This window comes from Scatophagus argus, chromosome 12 (genome assembly GCF_020382885.2).
Source record: "Scatophagus argus isolate fScaArg1 chromosome 12, fScaArg1.pri, whole genome shotgun sequence".
NCBI lineage: Eukaryota > Metazoa > Chordata > Actinopteri > Scatophagidae > Scatophagus > Scatophagus argus.
The window spans coordinates 10,105,569-10,120,012 of NC_058504.1; the positions used below are offsets into that span (position 1 = coordinate 10,105,569).

The 14,444-nt window shown below is 42.2% G+C and overlaps 1 protein-coding gene across 1 annotated transcript; it reads left to right on the top strand.

Moving 5' to 3' along the window:
* Nucleotides 1-1,539: 1,539 nt before the first annotated feature.
* vegfba (vascular endothelial growth factor Ba) lies at nt 1,540-10,721 on the top strand. Its single transcript, XM_046405327.1, has 8 exons — nt 1,540-2,093; nt 5,687-5,738; nt 5,833-6,029; nt 6,142-6,215; nt 6,318-6,353; nt 8,393-8,509; nt 10,115-10,354; nt 10,475-10,721. Exons 1-8 carry the CDS (start codon nt 2,016-2,018, stop codon nt 10,494-10,496), a joined length of 816 nt encoding a protein of 271 aa, XP_046261283.1. The 5' UTR covers nt 1,540-2,015; the 3' UTR covers nt 10,497-10,721.
* The last annotated feature ends 3,723 nt before the right edge of the window (nt 10,722-14,444 follow it).

A 14,444-nucleotide genomic window follows, 5' to 3' on the forward strand; every position in this document is an offset into this window, starting at 1 on the left:
TTTGTTGAACCTCCTCTGGCCTTTATGACAGCCTGAATTATCTGAGGAGGAGCAGGCTTGACTGAAGAAAAACAACACTTTGTATCAATATGGTTCCAGCTTTCTCAAATTGCAACTGACAGCTCACGTTTGCAGGATGGAGTCTTGTCAGGGACCCCCCCCCTCCAAATTTCCACCATAAATTCTGAGTTGGATTGAGATCAGGACTGTTTGGTGGGGCCATGTCATAGAACTGATCTCCTGAAGAAAAGCTGTGACACTCCTGGCTCTGTGGTAAGATACATTATCATCCTGAAAAATGACTTCCTCCTCACCTGACAGTTTTACAATGGATGAAATGTGTCCAAAATTTCATTGTACACGTGTGTATTGACTCTTGGACTAATAAATCGCCATCTCCCCCGGTCTTTCACCTGGCATGCATGCTTGTTTTCTTCACGTAGTCATCTTTATACGTTTCATTGGAGCGGCACCAGACAAAAGTTCCTGCATCGTCTCATTGGCCAGTGCAGATTCGGGATTCATCACTGAACGTCGCTTCCAATCATCCGTGACTGCTTCTCTTTTGCCCATTGTAACCTTGTTTTCGTATGTTCAGGTGTTTAATGCTGGTTTTGGTTTGGCTTTTGTTTATACAAAGCACATTTCCTTCAGCCGTTTTCTCACACTGAGATCCGCTGATCGTTTTCCTCGATTAAACATTTTGGTTGATAAAATGTCAGAAAACAGAAATGTCAGGGAGTTACGCATTGATTATTTTGTGAAAACCTAAGATATTCAGTTCAGGAATAAGAAAACCAGTCAATACTCACTTCTTTTTCCCATAAACTGACTAATCGGCTATCAAAACTTGCAAATTAATTTTCTGTCAATTGATCCATCGATTAATCGACCAATGATAACTGCTATTTAACTACAAAGCCATATGTAGCCTGGATTACAAGGAAATGCGGATAGTCTTGAGCTCCCTGGAGGCCCTCCGACCCCCTCTTTGGGACCAATAGAGACGCTGCACCTGTATCCAGTGCGCCTGTCCTGTTTGGAAAAAGTTGGCAGCGCAATGGTTACGCTGCGTGCGTCTCAAGTGCAAAGGAAATGAGGAAACCGAATCAAAACAACTAATGAAGACTGCTACCTTACCAGACCTCTCTGACTGTCCGTGGACTGCCGACTCTCCGCCAACTCCGTTGTAGCCGTGCTGCCATGTCAGTGGAGGATGTTCTAGTCATTTTTATGAGAGGATAAAGAAACGGGAAGATGCGCCTGGAGGGTAAACGTCACATTTTCAGGGGGAGCGACAGCGTGGAGAGAAAGTGACCGAGCCGGGGAGAGGAATATGCGGCACTGTGTTTCCGCACGTCGGGACCAAAGCGTCGGGTCTCTGCCGGATTAAACGTCTCATAGCTGGGTGATGTGATTTGATTTTTCGGCCTCACGGAGGATTTTATGATCGCACCGCGTTTCAGCGGGAATCTGGATGATCCACCAGTCAACGTCACCCCAGACCGGTTCTGTGGGGGATCAGGACCAACAGACTGATGGTTCCCTGAAATAAACGTAGGGAGGCATCACTCAAACTTTAAACACGTCTCATTGGAAAAAAAAAACACACACACAAAAACAAATCTGGATTTCAGGAAGGGTAAGCCATCGCACATTTTCTGTCCATGTGTTAAAATTAGTGCAGGGAGCGTTATTTTAGACAGCAGCCCACTCCAGTGGCTCACTAATGAACGGGTTTAACAAACTATCATTAGGCTAGTGTTTAGATTAGGAGCTGACACTTGGTACAGTTTAGACGACTATTTAGTCTCGAATGCAACCAGATAAAGTTGTTATTTCAACACCGAGGATGCCACCCTGGGCGTCCTTTCAAGGAAGGGAGACTGGAGAATGAAAGCGACATTTTTGCTTCTTTAATCGGACGATTGATCGGCGAAGGCACCTTCCTCCTCTTCTTTTTCTTTTTGGACTGATCCAAAAATATTTTTGCGTGCCCCTTGGACTCCTGCACAATGGGGATTATGCTTCAAGTTATTCTAGGAATGTTTCAATTCCTGCTGCTCACCAGAATACCGACGTCCCATGCCAAGGTATGTATGCGTTTGACCTCAAAAGACTGCATGTCTAAGCGGACAGCCCGCCATCGGCTGTCGGCTCATGCGGTTTATTTCCAGCTTACGTTGATGGTCACTTGATTGGCATAAAGTAGCCCAGTTTACTTTTTGATTTAGTTTTGTCTAGAGGGGAACATGTGGCACTTGTAAGCCTGGAGGAAGTTGTCCCCCAGGTCAATGACTCCTGTTATTAGTCCAATGACTGGAAAATTCCCTGTAATATCCCTGTAGGATGTTATGGTTTGTGTGTGGTGCTCAGTAATGACTTTATGGAGACATTGTGGTGTGTATTATCTCCACTTTCTGTCGTAATGTTTTCTAATAAGACACCTTGTACGCAGAGTTTAAGAGCTGTAATGAATGATTTACCAAAGTCGTCCATATCAATAATATGCCATTCAAAAGTACAACTTTTGGGCTGCCATGTTGGAGGAAATCCTTCTCCAGCATGGCACTTACTTTGTCTCTTTTTTTTTTGCTGGCTCTTAGTGTATCAGGGAGGTACATAACATTAGGTTAAGGACTGCAGGACATCAGGACCAGAAGTCTGTTCATTAACAGCTTTAAAACTTGAGGAATAGTTTGACTAGAGGAAGATTTTCTCCAACCTGGCAGCCCAATTGTTCTTCTCATTAATGTCTTATAACTGATCTATAAAGCATTAGCCTCAGTGACTGAGTTATTAAACATTAATAAAGTCATATATGGCTCCAACTCAACTTAGCAGTGACATAAAATGGGAAAGAGCAGCAAATCCTCACCCTGGAGAAGCTGTAAAAGGAGAATGTTTGATATTTTTGCTCGATTAATCATTTGCAAATCATTTCAGCTCTAAAGCCCTTGAATGAACTCTTTTACATGTTTATAATGGGTGCCGCGTTGGTGGTAAAATGGTAACAATTTTTCTTCATGGATCTCATGGCTTTGTATCTTATGTTATTTGAAAACGGAGTTAATATAGTCATCATTCAAAAGAAATTATAAAACGATTGCACTGATATGGCACTCACAGTGACGTATGGGCTCCTTTTACACACACACACACACACAGAAGCAGGCGCACATAAATGAAGAGACCTGCATGTCCTGGTTTTTTATTTATGTCTGGAGACTTCTATCAGGAACAGGCAGTGCTCTGCAGCAGTGTGGGATCCAGCTCTGACTCTGTGCCACTCCACACTCAGTGTTTTTAGTGATGCATCATCCTAGACGCTACATGGTACACAGTAGCATGCGCCAAAAGTCCTCCTCACCTGCTCACAGCTGCTGTCTCTCACCTGAGACTCTGCTGTCATGCTGCCTGCTTCTCTGACAGCTCATTTGGAAATAAAGGGGGTCACCCTGTCCCTCCTGTAGTGATGAAGCTCAGCATGGGAGAGATGGTGTGTAGGACATAGACACATAGACACTCATACAAACACACACTTGGCCCATCTGTACACTGATCTCTGGGAGGGGCTGGGAGTTAGACATCTTAGACAGTAGGCAGACAGCAGTACCAGTGCAGATGGCACTGGGATGGCACTCAGGAGTGTGTGTTTGTGTGCCTGCTCCTTGCAGATCTGGTTGCCGAAAAGAGGTAATCTTATCCTCGTCTTTTTTTCTGAGATACACTTGCTTAAGCTCACACCCTACCAGTCACAAAATGGCCCCAGTCACAGCTGAACTCAGAATCAGTGTGTTTGTGTGTGTGTGTGTGTGTGTGTGTGTGTGTGTGAGAGAGAGAGAGGGAGTGGGTGTGAGAGTGGGTGGGTGGGTAGAAGGGGGCGGAGCAGTTAAAGGGGGACAACTGGACAAAGTCTACATTCCCGTACAAGTGGCCTTGGTCTTCACACACACACACACACACACACACACATACACATAGATCCAATAATGGCAGTGTGTGTGTGTATGAGAGAGAGAAAAACAGGGAGCTATAAAACTGAGTTTCTCTTTATGTGCGTTCTTTCACCGGTGTAAGAAGTCCTCAGATAATTTGCTTATGTAAAATTACCAATGCAACAATATAAAAACATTGTGCTGAAGGAAGAGTCGGCTGTTACCAGCAAAAAGCACAGAAAGTCTCAATATATGACATTATTAGATGGTTAGTACTGATGAATGTGTAAGTAATATTCTTACTGACAGAGCTGGAGGTAGCTCATATACAGTTAGGTAGTTCAGTATAACTGTAAATTAAATGTAGAGGAGTAAAAAGTTTTGATATTTGCCCCTGAGATAAAGTTAAATAAGGCAGAAGTATTTACTTAAGCACCTTAAAACTGTACTTAATAACTTTACTGTTTCTTTCATGGGGTTTTTCTCTCCCAGAGGTGACTACAGGAAACTGTATGTGAGGGTAAACTGCAAATGGGCAACGTGAGGCGGTATAGAAAGAACCGGAAGAGGTCATCAAAATATTGCATTGGTGTTATTGCGGGAACAGCAGTGCAGCGTGAGGTATCACCACTTCAGCTCCTTTCGTAAAGCGGTGACGTGCTGCTAAACCCCGAATGTGATGGCTCGTTGTTGAGAAATCCCATGGCAGATCTCTTTCGCTCTCTGCCTACCACTGCAGGGCTGCTGAAAGTGTTTTCAACCAGCATAATAGAGTTCAGAGCTAAGGCAGCAGGGGCAACTCGTAGACGCTTTCATTTACGTGCTTAAATGGACCCATGAGCTCCGTCTGCACAGGGAATATTTCACATTGGAGCCATGTCGTGACGTGTGTTCGATTGAGATGTCATACTACTGTTGGCCCACTTTTACTCTCCTGGATGTCAAAGTTCAGAGTTTTCACCCTCCTCCTGTCATTGTTGCGCTTTTTGTGCTCAGATGCCAGGTGTGAAGTGCTGTGGTATTCATTAACAGGAAATACTTTGATCTGTTGATATGCCCCAGCAGCTTCTTACAGTTTTACAACAATGTCAACAGGAAGTTCCAGGCTCGATGGGTAAATTGCTGGCAATTTAAAGGTTTGTTCAGAAAAATATCTCCACTATTGATCACCAGTAGCAGATAAATGCACCATTACAACACATTTGGAAGATAAGCATTTGTTTAATTTAATTTGTTATAAAATGCAAACATTAAAACGACACATTAGCATGTGAGGGCAACCTGTTGTTCTTGATCTTGACCTTTGCTGACATTAGATCAGAATCAGAAAGTGACTAAAATTTTACTTTAATCTGATTTAATATTTTTTATGGAATTTACTTTTGGCTTCCATTTGTGTGTGTGTTTTTTTTCCCCATGCTCTTAAAGGTGAACACTGTTGTTTTAGTGTCATTTGAAAATATTTGGTGGAAGGTAAAGTTGAATAAATTCACGACAGGTTTTAATTGTCTTGATGAAAATCTTTTCTTCATGAAAAATTCTCTTAATGATGATAAGTTGCCACAGTGCTGATACATGATTGTGTTTTTTTTTCCACTTTCCAGCACTTTTGTGTCGAGTTGGTTGTCATGACTCCAAAGTGCCTTGCTGAATGCTATCTAACAAGTCAACTTGACCTGGAAACCCTAATCTTCGTTAAACAGTGTTTTTCACATTAACCTTTTCATTACTTTTATGTCTCCCTCCAGCTCGCTCACTGGCGCCCGGCAGACTCCCCAAAATCCAGGGAAGGTCGAGAAGGTATCCTCCCCGTTTATACAAAGCATAAAGGATAAATAGAATCACTGCTAAATAAAATAACGACTGTACTGATTTGTCTGTGTCTCTCCACCAGTGCGGCGGTGGCTGGAGGTTTATTCACGGAGCGGCTGTGAACCTCGGGAAACGCTGGTTGAGGTGTGGCGGGAGTTGCCGGGGGAGACGCACCATCTCTTCGTCCCATCCTGCGTGTCGGTGAGGCGATGTGGTGGCTGTTGTGCTGACGAGGCCCTGGAGTGTGTTCCCTCACTCACACACACACTCACCATGGAGGTATGTACACGGACATGTGCTAAATCCCTGCCTGCTTCAGCACAGAACAGTAGATGACCGAAAACGGTGAGGGAATGTTTGCAGCTTAGCTTCTTTTCTGGTCTGTGTGCAGCTGATGAGAACCTCCTTCATGAAACATGAGCTCATTGAGCTGCCCTTCATCGAGCACAGCCAGTGTGAGTGCAGGTAATAAGACAACCTGTCAGTGTCTGTAGATCTGTGGTATGTCTGTTGTTTTTGACCTCACTGCACCTTTACGCTGACACCATCCATTTTATCCATGTGCAGATTAAAAGAACAATTTCAGCCGACGGCAGCCACAAGGTAAGACTTTACTTATCCCTCCTCTTCTGACACCTCATGTCCGATCATTTGACTTGATGAAAGTCCTGTCTGTGTAGCTTTGTCCTCTAATGATACTCTTATAATTCTGCTGTTGATGTTTTTGATGAGAGGAAAAGACTCAGAGCAAAGTCATTTGTCATATTTATGATTTTGGTTGACTGGAGGTGAAAACTCCCGCTCTCTGCAAAAGTCCAACATCTCAGGCCGACGTGCGGCTTTTTAAATGCAAGAAGCTCAACCCCTCAGATCACGATGAAACATGGCAGTGTTTTCTTTAAATATTATGTTTTGGTGCTTCTTAAAAAAAAAACAGCAAGCGATTTATACTGTTATACAATACTGCTCTGAAACTGACTGTAAAGTGCCTTCAATGCAAAAGCAACAGGGTTTCCTAAACGGTTGCCAGTTTCGGTTGCATTTTTGCCTAAATGAGTTGGTTGAAAATGGCAGGAAAACGTGAAGAGGTAATGTGGTGAAGGTGCAGTCAATACCAGGCACATTGTGGTTACAGGGTGTGTGTCTTATAACCGGTTGACTTTTATTGCACTAAAACATGATAATAAAACTCTCACGGTGCATTAATAAGTCTCTGACTTTAGGTATACTTATACATTCTAAGAGCGGCGAAACGTTCCCCTTCAGGCACTAGACCAGAGACTGTGCTGTTCAGGTTATTTTGAGGGTCAGATTGGATTTCCAGATTTACTCTGTGAAAAGAACATTTCTGTCAGACCCCTGATGTTTGTTTGTGTACCTCATACTAGCAGGTCCAACCAGGGAATTGTATGATTGCATCTTTAATGTTTATGTCCCCATGCTTCCTGTTAGGATGTGGACATAAATAAAAGATTCCAGTGTATGTGTGTATACATCGTCTTTTCTTTCATGCGTCCATACGATTGTGTTTGGTTTTGCCGCATCTCTACATGTATTTTCACATATGTGCATTCCCTGTGTTTCAGTATAAACGTGTGTGAAAGTTATAATGTGTGTGAATATTTGTTTCTCTGTGTATCCCTCAGTGGGTTAGAATCTGTGTGACTCTCTCCCAGCATCCCCTGGGGCAGCCCGCATCCTGTTGTCACCATAGAGATGATTTTATCTCCCCTGCCATGTGCTCTGTCACAGACTCAAACAGCAGAGTCACGCATTCATGCTGGATAATTAGAGCTCCAAAGACAACAGCAGCAGCAGCAGCAAAATAATGTTAATAATGCTTCAGTTAAGCTGGTTAACACTGTCTCCATAATTTGGTGTAATAATTTGGTTTAGTATAGTTCGCAGAAGATGGGATTAGAACAGAGACACAGGAAGTTAAACCAAGAAAGCTACAAGACAAAGCTGTGAGCAGGTGCACTTTGCTAATGAGAGCACCAGCACATATTAAAATAAAATAGTTACTGAACTATATGACAAATGAAAAATAATGCAAAATTGGATAAAGGTTGCAAAATAAAACACAGATAACAGCCAAATATCAAAAGCTACTTGAAATATATTGTACCGATGTTAGAAATGCAAGAGAAGATCGAGAACATAGAGCATGTGAAACTCACTTCCTGTTTTTAAAAGGAAGATTTATTGTGTTTTTTTTGAACTTCGAAATGTTTGTATTGGGACACTGCAACCAGTATTTTGAGAAATGTAATTGGATCTGAAATCTGTTACTTGGACAAGGGCTTGGTATTGTTTGACATTTTCCGATAACAAAGTGCAGACGTGTAACCTGATATGAACACGTTTTTAACAAAAGACTCGAACTCCCTTGTCAGATGTCAAAAGCTGTACAAGATCATTGCCTGATCAGAATTCAAACTAAAATAGGCAAATTATGATTTAAACTACTTAAGAAATAAGTTACCAGAAAAAAAAACAACAAATCTTAGCAAACCTTCAGTTGGGACATGTAGTACACTGAGTTCATCTAAGAGTACATCCAATATATTCACTCAGGCGGTGCAGGGAGACTGATTTTAGTTTGTTTTGAGTGTAACATTTTGTGTGTGTGATATTCCCAGGCCCCATCTGAAGCCAACAAGAAAAGACCAGAAGAGAGAGGGAAAGAGGGGAAGAAAAGAGAGGGCAAAGTCCAGACAGAAGACAACTGGAGCGATCGGAGCGGCGCTGAGTGTTGCGTATGTGTTGAATATTCAGTGCACACATTTGATCGTTTGATTCTTTCAGCTCAGTTACAGCTGATGTCAGTGTCAGTATGAGTGTTTGGATTAGAGGGGGAAAAGTAACTGGGTTATCTGATCTACATTATTACTGAAGGGTGATTTGTTTTACAGCCATGACAGTCAAGGTCTCACACACAGCATATACAGAAAATTAAGATCACTTTTGGGACAAACCTCAGTCAGTTCTGTCATATCAACAACACAATTTATAGCAGCTAATCAGTCATGTTCAGCATTTCCTGTGATCAGTTATATGACACGTGTCTGTTATATAATTCACAACTCAGGCTTCTAAGAAGATTAGAAACAACATGTAACTGTTACACTGTGGTCTGAGAGGAGCAGGTGAGCAGAGTCCATGTTTCAGCTACACATACCGTGAATCAGTCCTGAGCAGCGACAGGTTTCTCACCAGTCTTTTCTCATCCACTTCCCTTTCTTCACTGTGCTGTCAGTCATTTCCTGCCTCCAGAGGCCAGAGGTGATTTGGTTTGGGTGTGATGTCCCTCAGCACCCATCCATCACTCAGAACAGGCTTTATTCAAACTCTGGCAGGGGTGAAATCTGTGTAATTTGCTCCCAAATGCCACCTCCTCTGTCCATGCCAGCGGCAGGCGTGGTCATCAGGATGTGAACAAAGATGGCCCGTCTCTGCCTCATTAAGTAGCTTCATTAAGGCTGCGAGCCTCTCGGGTAAGATTGAGGCAGAACCAGCTTCAGTTAATGGACCAAGTGACGTCGAGAACTTTCTCAGACTCAGAAAGTATCAGAGTCTAGAGAAACTGCAGGCCTCATAGACTGCTGAGTGACCATAGCCATGGTAACGGACAGAAAGACAGAAAGTTTGTTAGCAGCAAAGGAAACAGTATTCCACATTAGTCACACATCTCCCACACACTGCATTGTGTGGGTTTGTTTCAGACTGGCACTGTGCATCTTCAAACAAGACTTGCATTTTATTTTTAGTTTTAGCGACATGATTTGGGATCAATAGAAAAATAGTAGAATCTTTTAGACTGTGTGTTTAAAGTGGCTCCAGTCATTCAGTCAGTCCACCGCTTTGGTCCAGACTGAAGTTTCTCGACAACCATTGGAAGGGTTGTTACATAATGTTGTACAAACATTCACAGTCACTTCAGGATAAGGCCTACACACCAAGATGATCCCATGACCTTTCCTGTAGCACCACCTTAAGCTGGATATTTCTGGTTTTTTAAATAAGGTGAGAAAAGATACGCCTTTTTTAGTCCCACAGTGGGGAAACTCTCAACAAAGTGTGTCTTTTTAATTGGTGGATGGATTCTCTTGAAATTTGGTTTAGGTCACGTTGTCCTTAGAATAAATTAAAAATCAGGACAATCTAATGATCTCCCCACAAGCCCAAGCTGTGGGCCTACTTTGTGTTTAGTGCTAACATAATACCGGCTCATCATGTTATTGTGAGCATGTTAGCATGCTGACATTAGCATTTATCTAATGACTTCACAGAGCCATTTGGATGACACTAGACTCTTGTTCTGCAGCTAACAACTCTGCTCTTACACCCCTTTTCCTATCTAGGACCCATGCACCCCCTGTTCTTCCTCCCCCATCCTCTCCTCCTCCTCCTCCTCCTCCTCCATCACCTCCACCCACCAGCATCTCTCCCTCACCCTCACCGTCGCCATCTCCAATACCTCGTTGTCGCCCCTGCAGAGGGAGGAAGTGGGTGCTGGATGTGGCGTCTTGTCAGTGTCGCTGCACCATCAGTGCTGAAAGCTGCAGCCGGAAAGATCGAAGGCTCAACCTTCAACGTTGCAGGTCAGACCACAATCAATAAAAATCTATTCATTCTTTTCACTAGTTTTTGAACATGCGTGCCGCCCTGTCAAACTAGATTTCATGCTAAATCCTTCCACTCTCTACTTTTTATTGTTCCAGGTGTGATGCCATGAGGACATGATGCGTCCACGGAGTTTCTGTTCGCCTCCCTGTTTCCTCCAGTATCTGCTGATTCATCACCCACTCTCGGCATCAGTGTCATGGAACATACAGACAAATCGGACATCAAGTACCTCAAACCGAAGGAAATGGAACCTGTAGTAGGGCTCAACATGTTCAGGCCCCAACATGTGCAGCATTACAGCCTGAATATAGATCTACGTGTGTGTGTGTGTGTGTGTGTGTGTGTGTGTGTGTGTGTGTGTGTCTGTGTCTGTGTGTACATCACCCTGCTTCTGTGGCAAAGCTTCTGTCAGTCCACATGCATATGCGTGTACAGACATGTCATGTCCCATGAGTGGAGGGATGAGATAACAGCATGATGGAGACTTTGAGTGACATGCTTTGCTGTGGTTTGGATGTTACAGCTACAAGACGTTGTTTCGGTCTGCAGCTGAACTTAAGTAGATACAAGAGATCAGTGGAAACATGGACGAACATGCTATACAAGAAGGGACATGAAGTGGATTGGTCTTTCGCAGGCGTCCTACATGTTGACGCTTCAGTTGGAGGTCGTGATTTGTTGTTCGCAGGCAAACTACACATGGAGACGGATTCCAGGGTGACATCAAGGCCAGTTTTTACGTGGAGGATTAGAAAAACAACTGCAACAGATTATAGATGGACACATCCACATTTAGACATACCAGAAGGACATAGGACTTGCACATGAACTGGCACCCCGGTGTGCGTGGACCTATAGTTGAGCTGAATGTTGGGATGGAGTGTATTTGTGTGGTCTCCACACTGAAAGACCCAGATGGGTTATCCCTGCAGCCGTTCTCTCTCATTCAGAGCACATGACCACAGGCTGGTTATCCAAGCCGCTTTCCAGCATTTGTTTAATTTGAGCCTTTTGTCTCCATCGTTCCTCGCCTCCTCAACTGAAAGCAGCCGCTTTGCTTCTCTTTCCCTCTCTTTTAGGCAGTGAGGAGAATGACAATAATGAGGCCTGGCGGCTGTCCACTGCTTCACACACACACAAACATTCACGCTTATAATACCAGGAACACAGACGACACAGCAAATGCAGGCACACAAAATCTCAATCACTCTGTGCTACAGAAGGCACTCATACATGTCATACATTTACACACATGCAATGTGAAATGAATGCAGGTAGCCATAAGCTTTTCTTTTGCCACACCAAGTGTGCAAATATGTGTTGGTTGTTTATATTTGCAATTTACTGCAAAGTTTTCATTTAATATTGTATTATATGCCTCTGTTTTATATGTTATTATAATTCTATCACATTGATTGAAAAGATATTCTATATTGCAGAATGTGTCCTTGTTTTGTTTCTGTTCATCTTTAATCCGTCTGCATAAAGAGTCACGCTGGGTGGCCGGCTATGTTCACACTCGGCATTTAGACTGATACCCAAATGTGTTGAATTTAAACAGTCGGCTCACACAGGCCACAGATGGGAGACTATATACATTATAATGTGTAATTCAAACAATCAGAGGGGCAGTGTTGTCCGCAGCACACAGAAACCAAGCAAATAGCCGTTCCCAGTGCAGTGAAAGGAAAACATGGCTGTTTTTGTTGTACGTCAGAGCCGGAATGGAAAGAGTATTATTCATTTGGAGCATAACTTGTTTATATTCTGACTGAATCTCATGGTTTAACTCCATGTTAGTTTTTGACTGCTGGGTGGAAACAGGGATTTGAACTCAGAATGGATGAGAGCAGCTTGTCAGTCAGCATGACGGGCTAAAGCCTGAGCTCAGAGGCCCCATAATGGCGGATCATGGAGTCCTTTGTGCTGTGCTAAATTTCACTGAAAACATTTTCACATCGACGTCTTAGTGCTGTGGCAAACAGTAGCTTTGAAACCCCATGATTAATGTCCATACTCTCCCCATAGTCCTGAGTCTGAATTATGTGTGTGTCAGTCTTGAGCGGCAGAAATCTGTCTGAGCGGCTGGTGTGATAAGCTCTGTATTTATACTCTCCTCAGATGAGATTTTTTTCACGCTCGAGTTCAGTGTTGTTATTGTCGATCAATGCTTCAATCACTACCTCTATATCGTAACATATTAATGACCAAGTATTAGAGCATTGTTGTTACTTCCTCTGTGTCATTTCTGATCTTGTTTATGATAATTATATTGTATTTTTTTTTAATTCACAATTTGCAATAAGCATAGTTTCCTGTGTAGAGATGTGGAGCTGCAGCAGATCTGTGGTGATTATCACTGGTTTCGATGAAGCTATAGGAGTTTTCTGTGTTTTAGTAATCTGAAGGGAAGCATTTTTCATACGAGGACAAGTGAACTGGTCCTCTGAGAACAGACCCAGACACTGTGAGATAATGTGGGACAGAAGATGGTTTCTCGTTGCATTTGTAGCTTCAAAGTACTGATGATCATTTTTGGCTTTAAATGAATAGTTTAACATTTAAAGAAATATTCTTACTTTCTTGTTGAGAGGATTAGAAGAAGACTGATACGGTTGTCATGTTTGGATGGTAGCTATGCAGCCGGAACCACTGTCATTTAGCTTAGCGTAGCATAAAGACTGGTCCAAAATGGTCACCAAATACAAGTAAACCTCTACTTTGGCAAACAAAATAAATGAGGTCAGTCGCTTCTGGCGAGGTGCTTAAACAGGCCTACTTCACTAAAAACTTTAATCGCTTCATCACAGACGTTTATTGACCATGTTTTGTTTACTGTTATTTAAGAATTGATGCAGCACCTCCAAAGCTCACTAGATCTTCTGTTTTGTTTAATTTATAAAAATGAAAAAGTGTGATAACAGCAAGTTGTGGCTTTATGTGAGTGTGCGTGTGTGCCAAGCTATCTGTTGGATCTTAACATTTGCAACCAGCAGACACTCCAGGAAGTCACTGCTTTGAGTTAAGATACAGTGTGGCACACAAACCTTCCTAAAACACAAAATTGACAATTTTTCAATTTTTATTTGAATTTAATAAGAGAGATAAAGTGAAATTTATAGGTGCTGGTAGGCTGATTTTTAGCAGGGCTAACTCTTTCCCCTTGTTTCCAGTCTTTATGCTAAGCTAAGCTAACCAGTTGCTGGTTTAGCTTGAATATTTAATGGACAGACATGAGAGTGGTATCAATTTTCTGATCTTGTTCTCAGCAAGAAAGTGAATAAGTGTATTTCCAAAATATTTAAGCTTCCTTTTTTGTTTTTCTTACTTGCAGCTATTTCTACTTAGGAATTTATTTTTGTCCAGTCTTCATATCTTGATAATATTGCATTTTAGAAACAAGCAAACAAATGTTTTGGGAAACCTAGGAGTCCAAAACTAAGACTCTGGACCTCAGTACAGATTGCACTTGTGTTTGAGATTGCAAAGCACATATTGTACATTAGGCCAATGGAAAAATAATAACTTCTGTTGAAGGAGCACATGGACTCAGATTGAAAAGCTCCATTCATCTAGACGTGTACGACTTATCAATGACATTCCATCTAAAAGAGTTGTGGTGCTCGGATAACTTAGTTGTTACTTGTTATGACCATCTTGTTATTTTTAAAAGTACTAATTATGAACAATAAACAACAGCCAATTCCATCAGAAAATGTTAGTATCCTTGTAACAACCCTCTAGATATCCAGCTTGGACATATTAATAACCTCTTCAACTGTCCTGATCCCGTGTCAGTATCAAACATCAGTGTGCTTTGTATCTGCACAGTCTACATTGTACTGTAAAGGTAGCCCTGTTCTAGCCTCCAGTGTCTTAGCCTATAGAGACCCCCTACTAAACTATATAGCATTTTAGAATCTCCAATATGCAGCCTTGACTTTGTGTATCATGTAGTACATATTTTAGAGATGTATTTGTAACTTCATTTTAGCTGTACTTTGCAATGAATCTCCTCTCTGCAAATACTACTGTACTACTGTAGCCTATGTATAAAGAAAAACC

What these genes read in the sequence shown, in the direction of transcription:
- vegfba (XM_046405327.1), top strand. Translation starts at nt 2,016, where the DNA reads ATGGGGATTATGCTTCAAGTTATTCTAGGAATGTTTCAATTCCTGCTG. An exon ending in CAGCCGACGGCAGCCACAAG is followed by an intron (nt 6,354 to 8,392) that starts GTAAGACTTTAC and finishes TGATATTCCCAG; the next exon opens with GCCCCATCTGAAGCCAACAA. An exon ending in GGAGCGGCGCTGAGTGTTGC is followed by an intron (nt 8,510 to 10,114) that starts GTATGTGTTGAA and finishes TTTCCTATCTAG; the next exon opens with GACCCATGCACCCCCTGTTC.